The sequence below is a fragment of the Schistocerca piceifrons genome, chromosome X, assembly GCF_021461385.2.
Source record: "Schistocerca piceifrons isolate TAMUIC-IGC-003096 chromosome X, iqSchPice1.1, whole genome shotgun sequence".
Taxonomy (NCBI): Eukaryota; Metazoa; Arthropoda; class Insecta; order Orthoptera; family Acrididae; genus Schistocerca; species Schistocerca piceifrons.
This window is the reverse complement of record NC_060149.1, coordinates 911,437,470-911,465,054: the sequence shown is the minus strand read 5'-3', so window position 1 is coordinate 911,465,054 and position 27,585 is coordinate 911,437,470. Positions and strand designations below refer to the sequence as shown.

The following is a 27,585-nucleotide window of genomic DNA, read 5'->3' as shown; positions in this document are numbered from 1 at the left end:
ATACTATTGTTGCTTGGGAACATGATGGCCACAAATGGTCTCCAAATAGATGAATGTAACAATTCCCAGTCAGTGATCAGCTCAGTTGGACCAGAGGACCCAGTACATTCCATGTAAATACAGTCCACACCTTTATCGAACAGCCACCAGCTTGCACAGTGCCTTGTTACTATTTGAGTCCATGGTTTTGTGGGGTCTGCGCCACACGAACCTTACCATTTGCTGTTACCATCCGAAATCAGGGCTCATCTGACCAGGTGCCAGTCTTCCAGACATCTAGGGTCCAACCAATATGGTCATGAGCCCAGGAGAAGTGCTGCAGGCAATGTTGTGTTCTCAAAGACCTTCGCATTGGTCATCTCCTGCCAAAGCTCACAAACACACAAAATTTTTTGCACTATCCTAACAGATATGTCGTATGCCACGCATTGATTTTTGCAGTTATGTCATGCAGTGTTGCTTGCCTGTTAGGACTGACAACTCAATGCAAACACTGCTGCTCTCTGTCATCAAGTGAAGGCCACCAGCCACTGAGTTGTTCATGGTGAGAATTAATGCCTGAAATCTGGTATTCTCGGCACACTATTGACACTGTGGATCAGACTCTTCATTCCCACCATGCAGACATAAACCTTTTCACATGAATCACCTGAGTACAAATGACAGCTCTGCTAATGCACTGCCCTTTTATACCTTGCGTATGTGATACTGCCACCATCTCTATATATGTGTGTATCGCTATCCCATGCTTTTGTCACCTCAGTGTATTTACAGGAAATGTAATTGAAACACAATGACACAGAATTATTCTTATAATTCTTATTATTATTATTGTTGTTGTTACCAGCACCTTCAGTCTGAAGACTGGTTTGACGCAGCTCTCCATGTTACTCTTATCCTGTGCAAGCCTCTATCTCCAAGTAACTACTGTAACATACATCCCCTTGAACTTCTTATTGTATTCGGCTCTTGGTCTCCCTATAAAATTTTTACCACCCATACTTAATACCACCACTAAATTGACGATTCTTTGATGTATCACAATGTTATTCTACCAATTAATCACTTCTTTTATTCAAGTTATATCACAAATTTCTTCTCTCCTAAATTCTGTTCAGTATTTCCTCAAGAGTTATGTTATCTACCCATCTAATCTTCAGTATTCTTCTGTTGAACCACATTTCAAAAACTTCTATACTTGTCTTGTCTGAGCTGCTTTTTGTCAGAGTTTCTCTTTCGTACAAGCTTACACTCAGAAAAAATTCATGCGAAAACTGTTGAAGACAGTTATGGAACTGTGTCAACAATATTTTTCATCCAGCTCTATTAATGAATTAAATACAAAGAAGGGAAAATTATTATGTCAGTAGGTACCCTTTGACATGCAATATACATTCACTTGAGCTTACTATCATGTACGGTACTGCAGCAGTAAAGTTTATTTCTGAGAGACAAACACAATGATGATTATCATTATCACCACCACCACCACCACCACCACCACCACCACCACCACCTTACTACTATTATTAATTTATGAGACAACTTATATTAAAAATATGTCAAACTTTAAATTTACATACACAATTTGTTACCCCCAGGGCTTGAAGGTGAAAAGCTAGCTTTAATCATGTTTTCATTTACTAAACTAATTTTTTCTTGAGCTCAACTTTTTCACAAGTTGTACTTGAATGACCTTTTGCAGAATAATTTACTTCTCTTCTAAAAGGATCGACAATGGTGAGTTAGAACAACCAAAGAGGCTGCTAATTACATGTACCAGTAACTTTCCAGTAGTAGAGTCATTAAATAAAGTATATAATTCCTGAACTGACATTCATCACAGTAATATTCTTTATAAAATTAAAAGCCCTATTCAACACCAATTCAGGTACTGAAGGTTCATTTTAGGTTACAAATAATTTAAACTGTACGTAAGTGACTAGAAAGAAATTTTGACTTGCTCTGAATACACACTTATCTCTATAATAAATGGCTAAAATAAATGGCTCAATTTACAAAAACTAAGTCAAAACATGCTGTTTTTGGTGATCATCATAAAAAACTATTAACTTGTTACTATTGCATTACTTGGTTTAATCATACCACATAATTTCTAAAATGTAGATAACTGAAGACATACTATATTGTAAATGAAGAGGTTTCTCTTTCTGTGAGGATGGATTGTTCCATTCATACTGAGATTACTAGAGCGAATCACCTTTTCACTTTTTGTCAGTAAAGGAGGGAGGAGCAAACAGCCTCTAGCATTTTGCTGCAGTACCACTGAAAATCGTAATTTCCTGAATTTGCCCCTTTTTTCAATTTTATCATTTCTAGTGATGCAAAAAAGGCTCTAATTACATCATGATCACTGAATAGGGCAGGTTAAGGAAGATAAACAACACAATGATGCTATCAAAAGAAATTGGATGCAGAATTTAAACGAGATGAAAAAGGTACCAAGTCTCAACACCTGTTTAGTGTGTGCTGTACCTTAGGGGTTAATGTGCATGCTCCTGTCATCAGCCAAATTTAAGTTTTGTCAGGTTGTAGATATGACACAAAATAGAAGGTTTAGTTGTAAAGTAATAAAAAAATAGCATGCAGAATTGATATATGTAACCAGATTCATAATATGTAAGACAGATACCTTGCTTGGTTGGAATACAAAGAAGTTATGTGTCACGACAAAAAGCCCCAAAACCAGTCTCAAAATGACACACACAAAGAAAAACACTACTTTTCATGAATGAAAAAAAAAAAAAATTACCAACACTGGAGTAGGCAGAAAACATAGACAAACAGAGGGTTGTTTCTACTCTGGAATGCTACAGCAAGTCCAACAGCCCCATTTACAACATGGCAAGTTCATCACCTGCATAGGAATTGACAAAATGTAAGAGATTATAAGGTAAAATATTAAGAAGGATATACAGTGAGTAAGGTTTTGGGAGAAGCTGAATGACAACTCAACTGCTTTCCATAAAAAGCACAAAATTTGATATCAATCTGAAAATAATTTTTCAACAGTAATCAGATGGAGCATTTTGCAAGAGAGCTACAAATAATGATTTTTCCAAAGTAACAAATGAAACTTCATTTAAATGCGAAAACAAATCGAGGACACAAGGTATATTCCTTTCAGTGCTCCATTTATCATTAGCATTAACTAAGGCTTTGTCTGTTCCCTTAGACATTATACACTGCTTTTAAGTTCATTCTCTTTTCCACCTCTTCCTGTGGCATTTGGTTTGTGTATAATTTTTATGTACATCTTTCTTCTTATTCTTCTTCTTCTTCTTCTTCTTCTTCTTTGCAGATGGATCACTTAGGACCACAAGTAATCAACATTTGTTGGCCTTCCTTTTCGTACAGTATTCCTTCATAAGCAACGAATAGGCTAGCTTTTGATGCTCTCTCTCTCTCTCTCTCTCTCTCTCTATTCGTTTAGTCGGTTCCGACTCTTTGTGACCCCATGAACCAAATCACGCCACTTTTTCCTGTCTTGCACTTTCTCCCATAGACCTTCCAGGTTGGAACACATTGCTTCTGTGATGCCATCGATCCATCTCAACCTCTGACGTCTTCTTCTAGTTCCTTCAATCTTCCCCAGCATTAATGTTTTTTCCAGCGAGGCATGCCTCCACATTGTGTGTCCAAAGTAGGTCAGCTTTTGTTTTAACATTAGACCTTCCAGGGAGAAATCTGGTTTTATTTGCTCAAATATTGATCTGTTGGTTCTCTTTGCAGTCCATGGAACTCTAAGAAGTTTCCTCCAACACCACAATTCGAAGGAGTCAATTTTTCGCCGTTCAGCCTTTCTAATGGTCCAGGTCTCACATCCATACATCACAACTGGAAAGACCATAGCCCTCACAATACGGATCTTTGTTGCTAGTGTTATATCTCTGGACCTTATAACCTTGTCAAGGTTTGACATCGCCTGTCTACCGAGCAACAGGCGTCTCCGGATTTCATGGCTGCAGTCGCCATCAGCAGAGATCTGGGAACCGAGATAACTGAATGTGGTCACTACCTCCATGGTGTCTCCTGCTATATCCCACGAATTGGTAGGTGTAGTTTTGATGCTACTCATATACATTATTTTTCAGTATGCCACTTTTAACACTTCTATGCATTTTTGCTGGTACATTTGTTATTGTTTCCATTCCAGTCTCTCAATTCTCTTGAAGAGTTCATTCCATCCACTCCCTTCTCATGAAGTTTCCACATTTATCTATAACATGTTACAACACAATGAAAAAACGAAAGAAGCACCAATTGTTTCCATTCACCGACAGCATTTCATTACAATGAACAGCATTGCACGTATGAGGAGTAAGTTCACCTCTTTAGGTTTCAGTTTGACACGATACGTACCAAATTTTCCGTCAGAATTAGGCATACTGAAGTGGACATTTTAAACATTTTTTGAAGTTCTGTGTACAGTCCAAGACCACTTAAATATTAGTTTCAGTGGATAAAGTAAAGCACACAGCACAGATGAATATTTAATGCTGCCTATATACCTGACAGCATATATCACACACATCTATAATCCACATTAATCTTCTTTGAATTCCACTTTTTATACAACAATGATATATTTCAGACTCTGAAACAGCAATGTTCCTTTTTGTTCTTTCCCTCTCTATTTCATCCCCCCGTCCTCTGCCTACACACATTCCTTTTAATATCTTACTGTGATACGTATTATCGTACTTGAAAATATATATGTCCTTATAATGCAATGGCATTCAATCTAATGCTGTTAACAGCTGATTAGAGATTACACTGCCTTTTCTAAGTAAAACATCTAAAAAGATTAAGTTTCGTACAGGAATACAGACACTGTTATGCACTTTGTGAAGTTATTGCCAAAATATCAAGCATATTCACTAATAATATAAGTTACCAAATATATTTTCTATTTGCTAAATGGACTTTTGAAGATAACATCACACGATTGGCAGCTATTGCTAATGACACACTGTTGAAGTTGTCTACAGATTTGTGTTAACAATACTGAAATAAAATCACCTGTGCCTACGTGGTTTCAACAAGAGCTGGTAATTACATATGTTATTTGTTTTTCACACTTGATTCTGAGGGAATATTATCTAATTACAAAACTTTTGTATAAGGACAATGATTGGCACAACTGGGTACTTGCTGCTGACAGTGTAAATCTTTCTGTGGGGATTTTTTAAAGTGTAATTAAAACAAATTGGTCCATTACTGTCTGCTTAAAATATACTAAATATTACACATTGTTTTTCCATTTATGAAATAATACGAGAAAGCAGCCCATATAATTGTAAATTATAATACATAAGAGTCATAATACATTGATAGAAAAGTGACTGTCTAGCAACATAACTATCCATTAACAATAGACTATGCCTCTACATCAGGAATGTAACTTAAATCATCTAAATGAAATCAGCGACCAAAAGGGTAACTTAAAAATACAGTAAGTGAAAGACCAACAACCTTCTACAACGCATTTACCTCTCTCGCTTAAGTTAACAAGAACCATTGGGGGGAATTTATCTTTCATGATATATTTTCTTATATTACTTAATTTCCAAGACATGTTTTAATACTCTCATTACCAGGCTTATTCTATTTACTATGACTCAATGAAGTATCTGCCTATAATCATGGGCGTGCAGATGGTTCCTGGATTTACAATTATTTATATAATTCTGCATACTCTTAAATGGGGCACGATATCTTGTCTGTTTATAACAGAAATTTCTCACAGCTTGTTTCTATTTTAAGCTGGCGTACATGGGTGTTGCAACATTACACATTAATGTCTTTATCTTGTCCACCCATCAAGCTTACTGCAACACATTCACATATGTAATCATCTGCATTAATTTTTCTGTAGCACCCACTTTTTCTGCTTACAGCAGACCACGTGGCAATTGGATAATTTTTTATATTTATGGTATGCTAGGTGCAGAGCACCAACACAAATGCCATCAAGCAGTTCAGTGCAACTCTCAGAAATTCTTGAGAAAATCTGATCTTTAAGTTTTCTGAGTACCTCTAATTCCATAAATCAATATCACTTACTTGAAGGGCTATGTGGCACTGGGGTAAAATGCTCACCTACCATGTGGGTGGTCTGAGTCCGATCCTGGCCAATGCAAATTTTTAAATAAAGGTGCATGTTCTACGAGTATTACAGTGAAGCACAAGATTCATATTAATGGAGAAAAGAAATAAGAGGTCTGTTCAAAAAGTTCCGGAACATTCATAATTTTGCACCAATGGTGTGCTGGAGCAAAATGCGGTTGGCATCCCTGCACATGCCTGTGTTTAATGTGTAACCGCCAGAAGTTTCATTGTTGTATGCCTGTTGGTTATTGTTCAGTGCTGTTCATTGTGTCGCATAGTTCGCGAATTTCGAAATGGCAGAGTTACAGGGGCAACGCATCTGCTTTAAATTTTGCATGAATCTCAAGAAAACCATTACAGACACACACCAAATGATGCAGGAAGCCTACGGTGATGAGTGCTTAAGCTGTACTCAGTATCACGAATGGTTCACACAGTTTAAAAATGGCAACACAGGAATTAAAGATGACCCTCTTTCAGGACACCCTTCGATGTCTGCTGATGAAGCTAATGTCAGGAACGTCAACGAAACTGTGCCAATCAAAGACTGACCGTCTGAGGGATTGCAGAAGAATGTAACATTTTAGTTGTATCATGCCATGAAACCCTGATGCAGCATCTTGGAATGCATCATGATGCCGCCAAGTTCATCCCAGTGCTTGCGAGTCAAGACTAGAAAGACCTTTACCTCACAATCTGTGAAGAGCTCTTGGATAGCGCAAATGAGAATGAGCTGTTCCTTAAGAGAATCATATCTGGTGATGAGACGTGGGTCTACAGTTATGGTTTTGAAACCCAGGTTCAGTCTTCACAATGGGCCAGGAAAGGTTCTCCAAAATCAATAAAAGCTCATCAGCTCAGATCAAAGCCATGTCAAAGCCATGCTGATAGTTTTCTATGACTTTGAAGGAGTAGTTCATCATATGAGTTTGTTCCACAGGGACAAACTTTTAATCGATAGTACGACCAGGATGTGCTCGGACACCTGTGAGAAAACATGAGAAGGAAACAGTGTTAAATGTGGTGAGACATTTCATGGCTCTCGCATCATGAAAGCACACTCGCACATTCATCACTGCTAGTGCTTGACTATTGCACAAAAAACGAAATCGCTATGATACTTCATCCTCCATACTCTTCTGACCTGGCCCCTGCAGACTTTTTTTTTACTTTCCAAACTTGGAAACCCCATTGAAGGACGAAGATTTGCAACAATAGACAAGATAAAAAATAATTGCAGATGGCGCTTCGCACAATCCAGCAAGACAGTATCAAGACTGCTACAAGAAGTGGAAAGGGCTTTGGGAGCAGTGTATCAACTGCGGAGACCAATAAGTAAAAGATAAGTGTAGAAAAATCTTGTGGACAAAGTTCTAGAATTTCTTGAACAGACTTCGTATCAGTAGTACTTGAGACTGATAATTGCTAGTTCGAATGTCATTTCAGTCATTATCTTTTTTTCTTTTTTTCTATGCATTTTCAATACATGTGTCATTTAAATATAAAATTCCTCAAAGATATGCTAATTATCACATATTTAATTCCAGGTCCCCCCCCCCCCCATCCCCCCTTCGAAAAATGCAAGGTCTCTTATTTTCAATTACATACTGAACACACACACACACAAAAAAAAAAACAACTTTCGATGCAAATCTAAATTCATAATTACTGGTCTTCTATAAAAGAATGTATGCTTCATGGAAATGTTCTTAGAAAATTTAACTTTCTTTACAAATTCTTGAATGACCAGCAAGCAAACACAGGCCACCCACTAAGCAGGCACACATTCTCCCACATCATAATACCTTACTGGCTGTAAGAACCACGACATCAGCAGAGTGGACTTTACGGATCTTCAACATGTAATCACACTCAGCTCTGCTCACTGCCTTCAACATTAAGCTGGCATACAATTAACTGTGAGCTGAATGTACATGTATGAAATTGTGAGTCTTGATGAAGACTGTTTGAAGAATTGTTTCTGTCAAAGCTGTGAGGTCTAAGAGAACAGCATGGCTGCAACTGTTCACTACTGCACTATTAGTGCTATCCAGAGAACGCATGTAGCATACTTTCAAGGTGAACCTATTCTGATGTCTCGTAAATTTATATAGGCGGATGACATCTTTAAGTAATCCAACAGACCAATCTCTCAGAGACAGAAGAAATGGTGACAAAGAAGTTGTGTGTATTGGATGAGTGTTTCAGGAGGTGGAAGCTAAAACCAAACCCCCCTAAAGACAGATGTTGCAACATCCCATCTGAGCAACAAGTATGTGAACTACTTTCCACAGTATTTGAAGACAGTCTATTACAATGCAGTAGAGCAATTAAAAGTACTTGGTGGTGAGTTTGACCACATCAATTGCCTTTGAACAATGGGAGAAAAAATGGACAGGGACCAAAATTTATTGCAAAAATGAACTGGAATTTTGAAGGGAGTTGATGCAAACACTCTCGGAACAGCAACATTGGCTTTAATTTATTAATCATCTGGGTATTGTTCATATAGGTCAACTGTTCCCACATCCACCTAATGGATGTTTAAGTCACACACATCATATCCAATATGATTCTCACTATACTTGTTCAGTGGGTCCCAGCGCTAAGCAACGTCATTCGACCTCATGTCAGAAGACAGAAAACTCTTGCTCAGTGATGGGCAGGAATATGGTAGAACCAATCTCTCCCCATACACAATATAATTCAGCAAGGTTCTATAAACCAAATGAAATCTTGTCGACTAGCCCAGATGACTGTCATGAGACAGTTAAAGAACAGTTTCAAACCTGTGGCCACCTGGAAACTGGAGAGGTCATCTTTACCTCAGAAAGGTTACTTGTAAGTTAAAAACCCAACTATCAAATTCCCTGGCTTCTACCTTCCTCATGTCACCTGGCACAAACTGAACCAAATTGGATGTGGGACGGGGAACAGCTGCTACTCTCAACAGATAAGGATGACAACGATTCTCCAAGTTGTGACCACAGCTAGGTGGTGCAGATGGTGCCACATATCGTTCGGGCTGCCCCTCGTGTGCTTTTACCACAGCCCTTTAAGAAATATGTCAAGCTACCCCTATATTTAATTAGTTATTTAAAATTTCTCTGTTTATAGTTGTTAATGTACTTGTGACTGTCCATGAGCACTAAATGCTAAACTAAAAATAAGTAACTATGGCATCGGGTACAAAGAAATTTCTGTTCTACATACTGAGCTGCAGAAGCCTAAATGCTGCTGTAAACATTCAGTGAGAGCAAATGTTTCATTTACTAACAGATTACAATGAACAACACAAATTTAATGCTGATTTCTCCTCCTTCCACACACTCCTCAAAACAGTATGTTTCAACTAAGAGATTTACAGAATAATCTCATAATCTGAGGCCATAATAGGACCAAAATAGTTTTCAAATTTTTAAACAAGATTCAATGTGTTAATCTGTGCCGTCCAGTTTTGTATTTTGCTTTGCAAGAGCTTTCCCAGCTTGTTTCTCCTCACAGCAAATAACATAAACGGAATATATGAACTGCACATTTCTTAGTACATCTACATACATACTCCACAAGGTGCCCTATAGTGCATGGCAGAGGGTACCTCATACCACTGCTCGTCGGCATTCGTTTCCTACTGATAAGTAGTGTCTATTCTGTCAGACATGTACAACAGAGCAGACACCACTGGTGGCACAGTTGCCATAAAGAAATTATATTATGAGAAATCAGAACTTCAACTACCTAAGGGTATTGAAAAGTGAAGGTTGAAAATTTGTGCTGGACTGGAACTCAAACCTACACTCTCTGCTCCTCTAGAGCATTTTCCTTTACTGCTTCAGCAATCCAGGTACACTGATCCAGATTCTCAACTTGTCACGTGCAAGTAGCATCTCCACCCATTAGCCCCACTGCTCATAGCAACCACTAAGCTCCGTAGTGGTTTGGAAGATATGGTGCATCTGCACTGGAAGTACCTTGAGCCATCTGTTCTGTCAGACATAATAGACACCACATATATATGAACAAGGATGGCTCTAGGTACTGTTAGTGCAAAAGGCACTGTATCTTCCAAATGCTTGCGGAACTTTGCGACTGCTACGAGCAGCGGGGGCAATGGATGGGGGCGCTACTTACACATGATAGCTCGAGAATCTGGATCGGAAAGGATGTATGTCTGAATGGCTGAGGCAGTTGAGGCAACCATTCTAGAGAAGCAGGGCATTCAGGTTCCAGTCCTGGTCTGGCACAAATTTTCAGCCTTCACTATTGATTTATTTCAATGCCTGTAGGTGGATTGGATGAAGTCCTGATTTCTCATATTGTAAGCTCCCGTCTCTGTTTTGCTGGGAAATGAACTGAGGCAGAAACAATTGTGTATATGCTTCTGAATGAGCCTTAGTTTTTCTTATCTTTGTGGTCCTTATGCGAAATTTAGGCTGGCGGCAATAAAATCGTTCTGCAGTTAGCCTGTCTGCTGGATGTCTAATAAATTTCTTATTTGTGTTTCACATAAAGAACACCATCTTACCTCCAGGGGTTCCCCATTTGAGTTCATGGAGCACCTCTGTGATACTCACCTGTTGATTGAATCTACCAGTAATGAGTCTAGCAGAATGCCTCCAAACTGCTTTGATGTCTTCCTTTAATGCAACCTGGCGGGAATCTCAAACACTTGAGCAGTACTCAAAACTGGGACACACCAGTGATGAGTTACAACCTCCCAGAATTCACCCAATACGCTGAAGTCACCCATTCACCTTTCCTTCTACCAACCTAAGTGAATGTTCAATTTCATATTACTTTGCAATGTTACATTTAAATATTTAATTGATGCGACTATGTCACACACCACTAATACTGTATTCCTGTTTTGTGCAACAATCTCTAAATGTTCTGAATTTTGTTATTAAATCCATCCTTAGCCCATTTACTTGCCACATACTTCTGCAGAGTATTATTTACAATCAATTTACATTTTTCCATAAATACTCTATGTTTATCTCCACATCTATATGATTACTCTACAATTCACAGTTAAGTGCCTGGCATAGGCTTCAGTGAGCCACCTTTAAGCTATTTCTCTACTATTCTGCTCTTGAACAGCACATGGGAAAAATTAATGCTCATTCATTTCATTATTCAGGGTCAACTGCCGCTTTTCACACCATACAGATATTGTGTCTAAAACCTTGCAGTTGGTTTTGATCATTTGATGACTTTTACAAGACAATAAATGACAGCATCATCTGCAAACAATCTAATAGGGCAGCTCAAATTGTCTCCTAAATTGTTTACACACACTGAAGGAACAAAGAAACTGGAATAGGCATGCATATTCAAATACAGAGGTATGTAAACAGGCAGAATACAGCATTGAGGTCAGCAGTGCCTAGATAAGACATCAAGTGTCTGGTGCAGTTGTTAGACTGATTGCTGCTGTCACAATGGTATGTTATCAAGATTTAAGTGAGTTTGAAGGTGGAATTATGGTCAGAACCCAAGTGACGGGACACAGCATCTCCGAGGTAGCGATGAAGTGGGGATTTTCCCGTACGTACATTTCACGAGTGTAACATGAACTTCGAGAATCCGGTAAAACATCCAATCTCTGACATCGCAAACGATCCTGCAAGAACAGGACCAACGATGACAGAATAGGATCATTCAATGTGACAGAAGTGCAACCCTTCTGTGAACTGCTGCAGATTTCAATGCTGGGCGATCAACAAGTGTCAGCATGTGTAACATTCAACAAAACATCATTGTAATGGGCTTTCGGAGCTGAAGGCTCACTCATGTACTCTTGATGACTACACGGCACAAAACTTTACACTTCGTCTGGGCCCATCAACACTGACATTGGATTGTCAATTACTGGAAACATGTTGCCTGGTCAGACGAGTCTCATTTCAAATTGTATCAAGCAGATGGACGTGTACAGGTATGGAGACAACCTCATGAATCCATGGACCCTCCACGTCATCAGGGGACTGTCCAAGCTGGTGGAAGCTCTGTAATGATGTGGGGCATGTGCAGTTGGAGTGATAAAGCAACCTGTCGGATCACCTACATCCATTCATGTCCACTGTGCATTCCAACAGACTTTAGCAACTCCAGCAGGACAAGGCAACACCCCACATGTCCAGAATTGCTACACAGTGACCCCAGGAACACACTTCTGAGTTTAAACACTTTCACTGGCCACTTAACTCCTCAGACATGAACATTATTGAGCATATCTGGAATGCCTCGCAACATGCTGTTCAGAGGGAATATCTACCCATTCGTACTTTTACGGATTCATGGAGAGCTCTGCAGGACTCGTGGTGCCAATTCCCTCCGGCACTACTTCAGAAATCATTTGAGTCCATGGCAGGGCGTGTTGCGGCTCTTCTGCATGTTTGTGGGGCTCCTTCATGATATTAGGTAGGCATACCATGTTATTTGGCTCTTCAGTGTAGAGATCAGAAACAGCAGAGGGCCTATAACTCAGCCCTTGGGGAATGCCAGATATTATTTCTGTTTTACTCAATGACTTTCCATCAATTACTACAAACTGTGGCTTTTCTGACAGGAAATCACAAATTAAGTCGCATAAATGAGATGACAATCTGTAGGCACACACAATTTGATTAGAAGTCCCTTGTGAGGAACTGTGTCAAAATCCTCCTGTTAATCTAAAAATTTGGACTTACTTTGACATCCCCTTTTCTGAATCCATGTTGGCAATTTGTCATTAGATCTTTTTCTTCAAGGTAATTCATAATATTCTAACAAAGTATATATTCCACAACCCTACTGCAAATCGATGATGGTGATATGGGTCCACAATTCAGCAAATTACTTATATTTCCTTCTGTGAGTATTGGTGTGACCTGATCAACTTTCAAGTCTTTAGGTAAGGATCTTTCAACTGGCAAGCGGTTGTATATGATTATTAGGTATGGAGCTACTGTTTTGGCATACTCGGAAATAAACTTAATTGGTATACAATGTGGACTGGAAAGACTTGCCTTTATTGCATGATTTAAGCTGCTCTGCAACACAGAGGATATACAGGGTGTCTCACCTGACTCTGCCCCCCTCAAATATCTCTGGAACAACAATAGATACTCAAAAATGATTTTCACCAGCATGAACGTACGGCAGGGGCTTAGGAAACCAAATACTACGTGAAATTTTAAAATGTAAACAAATACTATTTTCAACACAAACTTGTGTATTTTTTAAATGGACATCCCCTATTATTTCATATGCAATCAATAGCGTGAAAATTCACAAAAATAATGGCGTTGGTTGTGTCGCAGTACGTCAATTACATCCCGAGGAATTGCAAAGCAAAGTTGACGCTTGAAATAATTTAAGTGCACAATGCGAAGGTATGCACAATCCACAAAATTAAACAAGTAACATGTCCAACACAAAGTTACATTTTTCAAATTGTCAATGTATGTTTATTCAAGCGAAATGACAACTAGAGCTACAATTAGAGATAACACACTTGAATTCACTTTGCTAAACACAATTACTAGTGCCCTGTCACCCACAGAAACCATATTGTTGTCCATTACATCCAGCATAGAAAATACACCCGCATCTTGACCAATGAAACTGCGTCATGTCAACATATGTTTGAAGTGCCTTCTGTTTGTATCAAAACACGTTTGCAGATGGGTAACGAGAGAGAGTTGCACAGATAGTAGAGTTTCTACAGATATTGCCACACGTGCCGCAGTAATACGATGTTGCTTATCCTCTACTGTCATTGGGGCTTCTTGATACACACTGTCTCTCACTGCGCCCCAGAGAAAGAAGTCTAATGGTGTCAAGTCGGGGGACTATGCTGGTGACTGCACAGTACCTCCCCGCCCCATCAACCTATTTGGAAATGTCACATCCAGAACATCTCTGGCAACTTTTGCATTGTGTGCACGACATCCATCATGTAGGAACCCCACTGATAGACGAGTTTCCAACCCTAGGTCCTCCATGAGGAGTGCTAGTGTGTGTTGAAGAAATGATGCATTTCGCTGTCCATTCAATGTTCCACAGTAAAAATAGGAACCTACAATACAGTTAGCAATGATACCGCACCAAACATTGACACTCCACTGTCGTTGATGAGCAAACTTGGTGAATCCAGAGGGGATTTTGCACAGACTAGTAGTGCATGTTCTGCAGATTCACATTACCATGAATTGTAAATGAAGCTTAGGAACACTGGATTACCTTGCAACTGCTGAAGCGCAAAAAAAAACAGAATGCAATGCGGGATTCAAACTCATTCCCATACAGTTCTTGGTGCAGTGAGATATGGAATGGATGAAACCGACACTGATGCAAGATTCTGCACACACTACAGTGGCTTATTCCTACACCTCGTTGAATTTTTTGTACACCCACCTGAGGACTGTGCACTACAGCAGCCAGAACAGCAATTTCATTTCCATTGCCAGTCACTGGCATTGTACATCGACGTTTTGTGAGAGCACAGCTTCCTGTTTCCGTGAGTGTCTTGCAGATGTTGCCAATGGTTCGATGTGATGGACACCATGATCTGGGTAGCGTTCAGCATACAGTGTTACAGCTGCAGTTGCATTTCTGTGACATTCACCGTAAATTAAAATAATATCTAGTTTTTCTTCATTACTGAAGGCCGGTATATCTATTAGATGACAGAAAATGTAACAAGCCACAAGAAAACATGTTTTAATGTGGCAACATAAGTGAATCACGTTATAGTATGAGTGCAGCTCAGCAGATCAGATTAGGAGACACTTGTACACTGAAGGTAGAAGGTGCTGTGGTGATATTGGTATGTTTATGGCAGAGTAGAGGTGCCAGTGCAGGCAACCCCTGCTTTGAGCACACTACTGCACATGATACATTACATCAGAAACTGTGATGCCGTTGCTATCCTTTACAAACCACATATTTCAGAACTTATGAGGTTTAGAAACATGAAACCAAGTGTGTTACCACTAATTGTACTTCTAGTTGTCATTTTGCAACAAACATTCTGTGCAGGACATCCATCATTCTGAAATTGCATTATTTGACACATTATAAGAGGTGGACTGGTTCACGTAAGGTACAGATCAAGAAGGGGCTAAACTACTCCCTTTAGGAGTGCCATCAGTGAAATTTGGGCCAATGATATGTTGTCATACAATACCACACCATACATTAACATTCCACTGACGTAATACGTCAATCACATCGTGATTACCGGCAGTGTGAGGTGCACACTTGAGTCTCAGGATGTGTGCTAGCTGTGCACATCTTTTGTTTTGAGCTTCAACTTTGCTTCGCAATTTCTTGGGGTGTAATTGACGTACTGCAATGCAACCAATGCCATTATTTTTGCTATTTTTCATACTATTGATTGCATACGAAATAATAGAGGGTGTCCATTTAAAAAGACACGAGTTTGTGTTGAAAACAGAATTTGTTTACACTTTAAAATTTCGTGCAGTATTTGGTTTCCTAAGCCCCTGCCATACGTTCATGCTGGTGAAACCCATTTTTGAATATCTATTGTTCTTCCAGAGATATTTGAGGTGGCAGAGTTAGGTGAGACACCCTGTAAACTTCACAAAATTAGTCATGTTGGCAGCAGTTCTTGAATCAAATTTGTATTCTTTTGTGAATAAATTCTGAAAAAAAAATTTTATTAATAGCTTTGCCTCAGTGCTGCCATCACTGGTAACATTACCATTGCTATTGCACAGTGAAGGTACTGATTGCGTTTTGGTGTGCTACATAAACGGTATATACATCTAAGTTACTCATGTTGGTAGTGGTTCTTGATTTGAATTCTGAAGTATCTGCTTTGCCTTCTTTGATGAAGAAATTTTTGAAAATCTTGTTTAGTAAAGTAACTCTGCTTTAGTGATGTTGTCATTGGTAAGATTACCATTGCTATCGGGCAGTGGAGGCATCGAGTGTGTGTTGCCGCTAGTGTACTTTATATATGATCATTATCTCTCTGTCTTTTTATCTGCCATCAATACTATTTCTTTGAATTTGAACCACATCTGGTCTATGGTTAGATAGACTGGAAGGAGTGGAGACTTTCTTAGGAAGGCATCAACCAAATTTTTATTTGTTGTGGTCATTAATCCCTGTATCCGTGGTGATGCTCCCTATCTGCTCATGATTATTTGTTGCTAAGATGTCTAGTATATTTTTGGAAGCATTTACACTTTAAGTGGGCTTCTGAACTCACTATTCAAATTAGTTTTCTGAGAAAGTATTCAGTATGATTTCAAATGACGTTTAATGCCTACCACCAACTTTGACATGTATTTTTGGCATCATATCCAGGATAGATTCAGGTCACCACCAACTGTAATTGTTTGAGTGTGGTATCTATTTGAAATGAGACAAGTTCTCTTTCAACTGTTCAGCAGATGTATCGTCTGAGCCAAGGGGGTTGGGTTGTGGGTCAGTAAAAAGAAACAATTATTAATTTAGTCCAGTTGTCAAGTATAACCTCTCACTCGCATGAAATATCTACTTCAATTTTACTACAAGGTGGACTACTTTCCACAGTAATAAATACTTTACCACAAACTGTACTTAATCTGTCCTTTTTGAACACTGGCAGGTGCATCATATTGGACCTATATTATGGCAAGTTATTGTCTAAGCAGGACACTAACACTTGCTTATCTGTTCCTTTCAGCATAAAAAATTCTCCTAGCCTTCTTAATACAGTCACACAGAAGGATCATATAGACAAACTGTTGTCTGAGCATTGTGCAGACTCCCATAGGGGAAAAAAAAAATCCCTAGTGCTGGCAAGCAACTGAAAGGGTTGAAACAAGCAAGCCACCAAATCCCGACCCGATGGAATCCCAATTCGGTTCTACAGAGTGTACTCTTCAGCATTGGTCCCATACCTGCATTTCTCACAAATCTCTTGCTCACTGCAAAGTCCCAAATGGCTGGGGAAAAAGTGCAAATAACTCCTGTACTTAAGAATGGTAAAAGAACAAACCCACAAAGCTACAGACTAATATCTTTAATGTTGGTTTACCTCATAGTTCTTGAGCATATTCCCAGTTTCAATATAACAAATTTCCTCAACACAGAAAAGCTTCTGTACACAAATTAGCACAGATTTATAAAGCATCGCTCAAGCGAGGTTCAGATTGCTCTTTCCTCACATGATATCTCGCAAACCATGGATGAAGGGCAACAGGCAGATTCCATGTCCCTAGATATCCAGAAAGTGTTTGACACAGTGCCCCATTGCAGACTGCTCCAAGCTTACAGAAACATGTTCACTTGTATGTGCTTGCAGACTTCTTAAGTAATAGAATCCAGTATTTTTTCCTTGGTGGCCAGTGTTCAACTTGGTCAACAGTATCAGAAATATCCCAGGGAAGTGTGGTAGGACCATTCTTGTACTTGTAATGCATAAATGATCTGACAGATAGTGTGAGGATACAAGATGACTTAGACAAAATTTGTATTAGGTGTGATGAATGGCAGCTTGCTGTAAATGTAGAAAAAGCTAAGTTAATGCAGATGAATAGTGGAAACAAACCTGTAATATGTAAATGTAATTTAGCTGGTGTGCTGCTTAAAACAGTAGTGGCAAACATTTAGGCATAAAGTTGCAAAGCAGTGTGAAATGGAATTAACATGTTAAGTTGGTACTAGAAAATGTGAATAGTTTATTTGGGGTAATTTTAAGAAAGTGTAGCTCACCTATAAAAGAGATCACGTATAGAACACTAAAGGGAACCAGTAATGAGTACTGCTTGAGTGCCTTGGAACCACATCTGGTTAGATTAAAAGAAGACATTGAAGCAATTCAGAGGTATGCTACTGAACTTGTTGCCTTCAGGCTCGATCAACATAGAAGTACTAAGGAGACACTTTATGAACTCAAATGGGAATTGCTGAACGATTCTAGCACTGCAAAAGTACATTTCTAATAACGACCTTTTGCACCATATGGTGACTTCCAGAATGTGTATGCAGATGTAAATTTAGCTAGCATGTGCAGCAGAAAGTGGGTTAATTAAACATTGTAAAGATGAAAGTACTTACACATCATCTTCAATGATTTCAGCCGTATTTAATTTGCACTGAAAAAGCATACACTACTTCCATCAGCAGCAAATACACAGTTTCAACAGTTTGACAGTTACACTCTGAACTACACTGCACTGAAGGCATACACAATAATTTGATATTTGAAGTGGCTTCAGCATATCTGCGATTTGGTTTTGTATGCATTCCAGATGATGCTATATACGTTGGCGAGCAATGAATGTACCCCTATCGTCCTTCCATTTCACTGTGAACGTATCACCTTTATACCTATATAGCATATTGTCCCACCATTCCACAATTCTGTAGCAACTAAATCTTTAAGTGGTGTTTTTCTTTGTTTGTATACAATCCCCACAATATTAGCTCCATGTTGAGACAACAGCTTTAAGAATGAAAGATAGACTAAGGTTTAACGTCGATGTCGAGGTCATTAGAAGTGGAGCACAAGCTGTGATTGGGCAAGGAAATTGGCTGATATCTTTGAAGGAAATCATTCTGGGATTCACCTTAATAAATTTAGGGAAATCACAGACAACATAAATCTGAATAAGAATTGACAGGAATTTGAACTGTCACCCTTTCAAATACGAGTTCAGTGTCTTACAACTTCACTACATCACTTGGCAACTGCTTGAAGGCATCAAGACCATAATAATGACAGGTTGTTGAGGGGCTACTTTCCAATATCTTTATCAAAATTCATTACATAACCATTGCATCCTTATGTGCTTAGTTATGCACATACAGCTGAAAACTTATGCAACAGTAATATGGACACATTACTTAACCTACTGTAAAGTTTTTCTTATGAGTGATGTATGTCTGAATACGTGCCTGCCTGTGACTGCTGTAATAAGGAAGCACTTTGAAGATTCGGCAAAATCCCCAAACACCACCTCACAGTACCTGCTTTTATTTATCAACAAGAAGCAATATGAGGATATGTGTGTCAATAGCTTTTGAGAACTTAGGCCTGACTGTTACTTTTAACAACTGCTTGTTGGTATCACTTGTGATGAATATAGATCTGTCTCAGCTTTCAATTTTTCAAAGTCTTTATCAGTTTTTTTATATTTATAGCCTTTGCACAATCTAAGACTGACGATGTGGAATCAATTTTCACATGAATTGTTCTTGAGATTGTCTTGATGGGTAAAGATGTATGCTGCTCTCTAAATGGCATTCTGCAACTGAAGAAACAAATTGTACATACTGACATTCACCATTGTTTCCAGCCTTTCCTGACAAACAGCTTTCATTCACTTTGTCTGTCAGACAGAGTCGTGCAGTTTGTGATACAATAGCACTAACAAAGTCTAACAAAACTAATCAATTAAAAAATATACTTTTTATTCAGAAGTAACAACACTCATGTACTATTGACAAGCAGATGGCCACTAATCTTCAAGCAGAACACTGCCCGTATCACCCAAAACCTGTTCCACATTAACAAATTTAGTTATTTTCAGATTGAATAAAATCATCATACCATTTAAAACAAGCCACAGCTCGTAGTGTGTGCCACATCAAAGTTAAGAATGGAGATATGTTACTTCTCAAACCAACAGGGTAAAATGTCTGCTTTTACCATCCGTGAACACAAAATGTAACTAAGACTCTTGTTAGTGTCCAAGGCCATAAATCAAATATTAGTAGAAGCCAACTACAGCAACACCTAGTGTTTACTGGCTTGGTTATTTTCAAATGATACATAGACCATAAGAGATTCAGCTTGTTGTTTGAGAATTTTAAAGCTGATATCCATTCATTCATGTCACCATGTTACCACCAAACCATTATAGCAGCAACCTAACAAAAAGTCACCACTACTTTGTCAACTTAATGCAAAACCATGGACAAGTTCTATCAGTGACTTAAAACTGTGTCATCAGTAACAGCTGCTACTTCAATGATGATGTCTTTAATACTTCTTGATAAAGAATGCACCATATCTGCTTGTTATGGTTTCATTTAATTTTTGTTGCCTTTTGAAATGTGGAAGCCATTTTTGATGAGCCTGCAATTTTTGAATCTCCATTCCACAACAGTGTCTCTCGGCAATTTATGCACTCTTATCTCTGGCATTATAAACATTGTACCTCAGCCTACCAGGGTCACTGTAATTTTCATACAGAAGTTGCACAATGATTTACTTCTTCCTTCTCATTTTATTGAAATGACATTCACAGATACTTCATCCATTTAATTTTCCAACCTCCTTCATCTACACTCCTGGAAATTGAAATAAGAACACCGTGAATTCATTGTCCCAGGAAGGGGAAACTTTATTGACACATTCCTGGGGTCAGATACATCACATGATCACACTGACAGAACCACAGGCACATAGACACAGGCAACAGAGCATGCACAATGTCGGCACTAGTACAGTGTATATCCACCTTTCGCAGCAATGCAGGCTGCTATTCTCCCATGGAGACAATCGTAGAGATGCTGGATGTAGTCCTGTGGAACGGCTTGCCATGCCATTTCCACCTGGCGCCTCAGTTGGACCAGCGTTCGTGCTGGACGTGCAGACCGCGTGAGACGACGCTTCATCCAGTCCCAAACATGCTCAATGGGGGACAGATCCGGAGATCTTGCTGGCCAGGGTAGTTGACTTACACCTTCTAGAGCACGTTGGGTGGCACGGAATACATGTGGACGTGCATTGTCCTGTTGGAACAGCAAGTTCCCTTGCCGGTCTAGGAATGGTAGAACGATGGGTTCGATGACGGTTTGGATGTACCGTGCACTATTCAGTGTCCCCTCGACGATCACCAGTGGTATACGGCCAGTGTAGGAGATCGCTCCCCACACCATGATGCCGGGTGTTGGGCCTGTGTGCCTCGGTCGTATGCAGTCCTGATTGTGGCGCTCACCTGCACGGCGCCAAACACGCATACGACCATCATTGGCACCAAGGCAGAAGCGACTCTCATCGCTGAAGACGACACGTCTCCATTCGTCCCTCCATTCACGCCTGTCGCGACACCACTGGAGGCGGGCTGCACGATGTTGGGGCGTGAGCGGAAGACGGCCTAACGGTGTGCGGGACCGTAGCCCAGCTTCATGGAGACGGTTGCGAATGGTCCTCGCCGATGCCCCAGGAGCAACAGTGTCCCTGATTTGCTGGGAAGTGGCGGTGCGGTCCCCTACGGCACTGCGTAGGATCCTACGGTCTTGGCGTGCATCCGTGCGTCGCTGCGGTCCGGTCCCAGGTCGACGGGCACGTGCACCTTCCGCCGACCACTGGCGACAACATCGATGTACTGTGGAGACCTCACGCCCCACGTGTTGAGCAATTCGGCGGTACGCCCACCCGGCCTCCCGCATGCCCACTATACGCCCTCGCTCAAAGTCCGTCAACTGCACATACGGTTCACGTCCACGCTGTCGCGGCATGCTACCAGTGTTAAAGACTGCGATGGAGCTCCGTATGCCACGGCAAACTGGCTGACACTGACGGCGGCGGTGCACAAATGCTGCGCAGCTAGAGCCATTCGACGGCCAACACCGCGGTTCCTGGTGTGTCCGCTGTGCCGTGCGTGTGATCATTGCTTGTACAGCCCTCTCGCAGTGTCCGGAGCAAGTATGGTGGGTCTGACACACCGGTGTCAATGTGTTCTTTTTTCCATTTCCAGGAGTGTATGTTACTAGAGTCTATATTTTTGTTTTTATTTTATTTTGCCAACATTCTTTTTCACTTTTGTTCTCTCTCTTTTCTTTATTTTCCTTTAGCATCTATTTACTCTTTGCCATACGTAATTCTGTACTATACTATATCTAAGTTACCAACCTAGACAGAAGGTCCTATGCATTAATCAGATTTATTACAATTTTGTTCTTATGTTTGCAAATTTTTATTACCATATAATCAATCTTTTTGGAGCTTACCACTTGTTTTAAATTTCTCAATATATTAAAAACTAACTTACAAAACATCACCAACTACTCAATGTTTACGTTCAACTTGCTTTGGCAAACAATAATTTCTCTAATAAGAATCTTATTACACCAGTAAATCAAATAACTTTTTTGTTCTATGAAGTATAGTATATTTATTTGACTACAAACCAATTTTGTCATTCGAAAGTCCCAATTTTAACTGTGTTCCTAACTGTATGCAATCTATTATAAAGGAAATTCTCAAATAGAAATAACTATGACTTGTAGAGACATATAGAACCTAATTATGTACTGATAAATTCCATGTGTAACTACAGACCTAATAGGCCATAATATTTGTGTCTATAATGAATTATACCTTTACTGCTTCATTTACGTCAACCCACTGTAGTGGTGGGACTTTGCGTTATAGAATTTAAATACTTCTAAGCCGCAATCTGTAAACCTGTTATTTTGAATTAGTTATAATCAAATTACCTTCCATCTGAAGCAACAGCTTCTGCACAACTAGCCTTTTTTTACTTGCACCATTTCCACTTTACCATTAGTCATTCTTCCCCATTTCCATAGCAAAGATTAATATGCACTGTAAGTAAAGGATGCAGAAAAAGTCCACTAGAAACTGCATACCACATTTATGCTACTGTAGAGCAAGTAAGATTTTCTTCTGCGCATTTTGCAGTGTAGAAAACTGTTGTAACAAAAACTGGGCAACACAAAACTACCACCACCACATATTGTATGTAACATATTGGCTACCTAGAAAGCACTCAGAACAATTTCATAAGTCTAATACTTCATGCTACTGCCTAATTAGGAACACTTAAACAAGCTATTGTCAACTTACCTTCAAGTTTAATTACTTCGGCTTTTAATTTGTTGTTCTGATTAGCGTTCACCTGGGCAATTGTCTGGAGACACAAATAATTATTGTAGTACAGTAACCAATATAATTATGCTCGTAAGTGGTAATGAATGGTCACAACAACAAGCACTGCTAAACAATGGACAATCTATTAATTTTCATTATAATTGAAAATGTTGAGAAAGTTGAAATCAAACAATTACACAGGAATAGTTTTGCAGAGTCAATGTATGAATCCTGAAGCTGAGGTAAGACTTGCTTTTCTAGTAGTAATCACAATAAAGGCTTGGTATTATTTCCAGTAAAATTTGCCACTAAAACTAAAATTTGCATATTTCATAAAGATTGTTTAAAAACAAAAGGCACATTAAGAGGTTACAGTAATATAGATCTCATTACTATTCTCTCTCTCTCTCTCTCTCTCTCTCTCTCTCTCTCTCTCTCTGTGTGTGTGTGTGTGTGTGTGTGTGTGTGTGTGTGTGTGTGTGTGTGTGTGTGTGTGTGTGAGAGAGAGAGAGAGAGAGAGAGAGAGAGAGAGAAATCTTATGCACAAGAGAGAAACATCCATGTAAACTGGAATCACTGTATCAAACTTTACACTATTTTTTATCATTTTGTGACATTTCCTGAACACCGTATCTGTGAGATTACATAATCAGTGATGGTGCATAAATACCCAGAATATTAAAAAGCAAGTCTTCCATATTCTTACAGGCAACAATACAGGTCAAAACTAGAAAAGTCTTCCTACAAACATGTATCTGCAAACAAATACTTGAAGTATGGATCATTTTACTTGTGGTGAGAATAATCAGTATTCAGTGGTGTACCATGCTTTCCTGTTGATATTAATTGCTCATCTGTTATTGGCTGTATATGTCACTGTAGTTTTTCCTAAGACTGTGGCACAACTGTCAGGCATAGCATCAGGTTTACTTCAGTGTCAATGTGCAGGTAGGAATTGTGGGTAACAGATTATTAAGGTCATGCGTTTTACCACACAAGGTAACAGGTGCTGTATATCAGTACACTGTGAATTACCCATACTGTTGCATAAGCGTAACTGATGTAGCTGAAGCACACAGACCTGAAAAATTCACATATGCAATAAATGTGAATATAAATGCAAATTCTGCCTCAAAGTATGAAAATGCAGATTTATCTAATAAATGTTGTTTTGTATTGAACTGTACCCACATGAACTATTTTATTAAGGATAGTTTGATATAGCATATAAATACCAAAATGCAACTAATTTTCAGTTCCTACTATTGCACTATATATGGCCAATTCCAATTTGGAATGAGAATGCACAATCAGAAGATATCTGCAAAATAAAGAATGCATCAGTGCATGAATGAAATAACACATCAGTGGGCTTATAACTTAAAACTCTGGTGCCACGTCAACTATGGGCAGTTGAAAGGTCTCTATAAGGTACTTGCCATGCATGGCAATGCAGAACTCAGCCATGGGACCATATATCTTAGAACAAAGAAACATGTATGTTTGTCTGCTAGCTAGAGTTAGTGTTATGTGGACACACGAATGTGGCAGTTCTAGGTCGTGGCTATCTTGAACTATGGTTATGTAAGATACGGGTAGAGGTCCGGCCAGAACTCTCACATTTACAATGCTGTCAACCTCAGTAAGTAATTTCATGGTAGCTGTTACCAAATGCCTTGTGTACTAAGTTCTTTATTTATTTATTTCTATTTCAAAACTAAAGAAGACTAATCCTGATCCATCACAAGGTTCAAGTATAACTGACAATACCTGAAGGGATTGACCACCCCTATATGACCATGAGTCAGTTTTGTTTTCACAGAAACACACAATACAGGTGTAGGCTGGTTGCCCTTGTGAGACGGAGGCATGACATGTTCTCCTGCAGGATCATACTCATCGAGTGGTCAAGGTAATTGTTTACGTTCATGGCCAAATGCTATGTTGTAGAGTGTCCACAATGGAGCAACCAGAAAACAAAACCGGTCAACTTATTTCAAACACGCTAAGGGTCTTCTTGTAAAGCACAGATAGAGAAGATAATTCTGCTCTCCTCCAATTTCACTTCTATTCAAACAATGCCTACAGCTCTCCAACACGCTAATCAGGATTTACACTGACAGATTCAAAATCAACTGTGCTGTAGATTGTGCAAGGATGGAACTTGATGGGAAAAGGAAGATATGTTGAGAAACTCCTCAAACTAGAGAAGCACTGTATTTACTGGTGAGAAAATGCTTCTGCCTTTCAACAGAAAGAATCATTTACTGAAATTAGAGCCGAAAGATGATGAAGAGCAAAGACTATTTTGGAAAAAAAATGGAGTTTTGCGAAAGTGAACGTTCCACTCAAAAAGTTCTTATTATAGATAATAAAAATTATTTCATATCCTTTTTTATTATATTACTTCACCTCCAAGTGAAGCACGATTAATTTTGTATTCAGTCATGTAGAGCTTTTAAATTTATTTGTCTAATCATCTAAAAAATGAAAGAAATAAAATAAAACTGATTTTGACCAAAATAGATTCCAATTTCATCAAAAATATGTGCTAAATTTCAAGTTCCCGACTTATACACAACTGGACACCACCCCATTTTCTGTGCCTCATATAGCAGTACCCAACACATATGTTTAATGAGCAATGGATTGTTAGAGATGGCTCATTATCATATTCTTTGCTTACAACTTTACTTAATGCCTTACACTTATGGCTGTTGTTGTGGTCTTCAGTCCAGAGACTGGTTTGAGGCAACTCTCCATGCTACTCTATCCTGTGCAAGCCGCCTCATCTCTGAATAATTACTGCAACTTACATCCTTATGAATCTGCATAGCGTATTCATCTCTTGGTCTCCCTCTACAATTTTTACCCTAAATGCTTCCCTCCAGTACTAAATTGGTGATCCCTTGGTGCATCAGAACATGTCCTACCAACCAATCCCTTCTTGTCAATTTGTGCCACAAGTTCCTCTTCTCTCCATTTTTATTCAGTACCACCTCATTCGTTACGTGATCTACCCATCTAATCTTGTGTATTCTTCTGTAGCACCACATTTCAAAAGCTTCTACTCTCTTCTTGTCTAAACTGTTTATCATCAATGTTTCACTTCCATACATGGCTACACTCCATACAAATACTTTCAGAAAAGATTTCCTGACACTTAACTCTATACTCTATATTAACAAATTTCTCTTCATCAGAAATACTTTCCTTGCCATAGCCACTCTACATTTTATATCCTCTCTACTCTGAACATCATCAGTTATTTTGCTCCCTGAAGAGCAAAACTCATTTACTACTTTAAGTCTCTCGTTTCCTAATCTAATACCCTCAGCATCACCTGATTTAATTCAACTACAGTCTATTATCCTCATTTCACTTTTGTTGATGTTCATCTTATATCCTCCTTTCAAGACACTGTCTATTCCACTCAGTTGCTCTTCCAGGCCTTTTGCTGTCTCTGACAGAATTACAATGTCATTGGCAAACCTCAACTTTTTATTTCTTCCAACTCCAAATTTTTCTTTTGTTTCCTTTACTGCTTGCTCAGTATACAGATTGAATAACATCGGGGATAGGCTACAACTCTGTATCACTCCCTTCTCAACCACTGCTTCCCTTCCATGCCCCTTGACTCTCATAACTGCCATCCGGTTTCTGTACAAATTGTAAATAGCCTCTCACTCTGTATTTTATCCCTGCCACCTTCAGAAGCTGAAAGAGAGTATTCCAGTAAACCCTGTCAAAAGCTTTCTCTAAGTCTACAAATGCTAGAAACGTTGGTTAGCCTTTCCTTAACCTATTGTCTGAGAAGTTGTAGGATCAGTACTGCCTCGCATGTTCCAACATTTCTACAGAATCCAAACTGATCTTCCCTGAGATTGGCATCGATTTCTACTAGCCCTCTTCTTTTTACCTACTTGATCCTCTGCTGCCTACGCTATTCCATCTCTCAAAGCTACCCATTCTTCTAGAATGAAATTTTCACTCTACAGCAGAGTGTGCATTGATATCAAACTTCCTGGCAGATTAAGACTGTGTGCCGGACCGAGACTCGAACTCGGGACCTTTGCCTTTCGCAGGCAAGTGCTCTACCAACTGAGCTACCCAAGCACGACTCACGCCCCGTCCTCACAGCTTTAATTCCGCCAGTACCACGTCTCCTACCTTCCAAACTTCACAGAAGCTCTCCTGCGAACCTTGCAGAACTAGCACTCCTGAAAGAAAGAATATTCCGGAGACATGGCTTAGCCACAGCCTGTGGGTTGTTTCTAGAATGAAATTGGTAGAGCACATGCCCGCGAAAGGCAAAGGTCCCGAGTTTAAGTCTCGGTCTGGCACACAGTTTTAATCTGCCACGAAGTTTCATATCAGCGCACACTCCGCTGTAGAGTGAAAATTTCATTCTAGAAACAACCCCCAGGCTGTGGCTAAGCCATGTCTCCGCAGGAGTGCTAGTTCTGCAAGGTTCGCAGGAGAGCTTCCGTAAAGTTTGGAAGGTAGGGGATGAGGTACTGGCGGAATTAATGCTGTGAGGACGCGGCATGAGTCGTGCTTGGGTAGCTCAGTCGGTAGAGCACTTGCCTGTGAAAGGCAAAGGTCCC

General features: G+C 39.4%; 1 protein-coding gene across 4 annotated transcripts in view; it reads right to left on the bottom strand.

The window, feature by feature from the left end:
- Positions 1–27,585, bottom strand: part of LOC124721874 (sarcolemmal membrane-associated protein-like) — a 351,987-nt gene that overhangs the window by 89,035 nt on the left and 235,367 nt on the right. For all 4 annotated transcript variants that reach the window (XR_007006401.1, XM_047247014.1, XM_047247016.1 and 1 more), the window contains one exon: positions 22,955–23,018. Coding sequence is in view for 3 of the 4 variants with exons in the window: in XM_047247014.1 (XP_047102970.1) it covers positions 22,955–23,018 (64 nt within the window). In the remaining variant the exon portion in view is untranslated. The remainder of the gene's footprint in view (positions 1–22,954; positions 23,019–27,585) is intronic.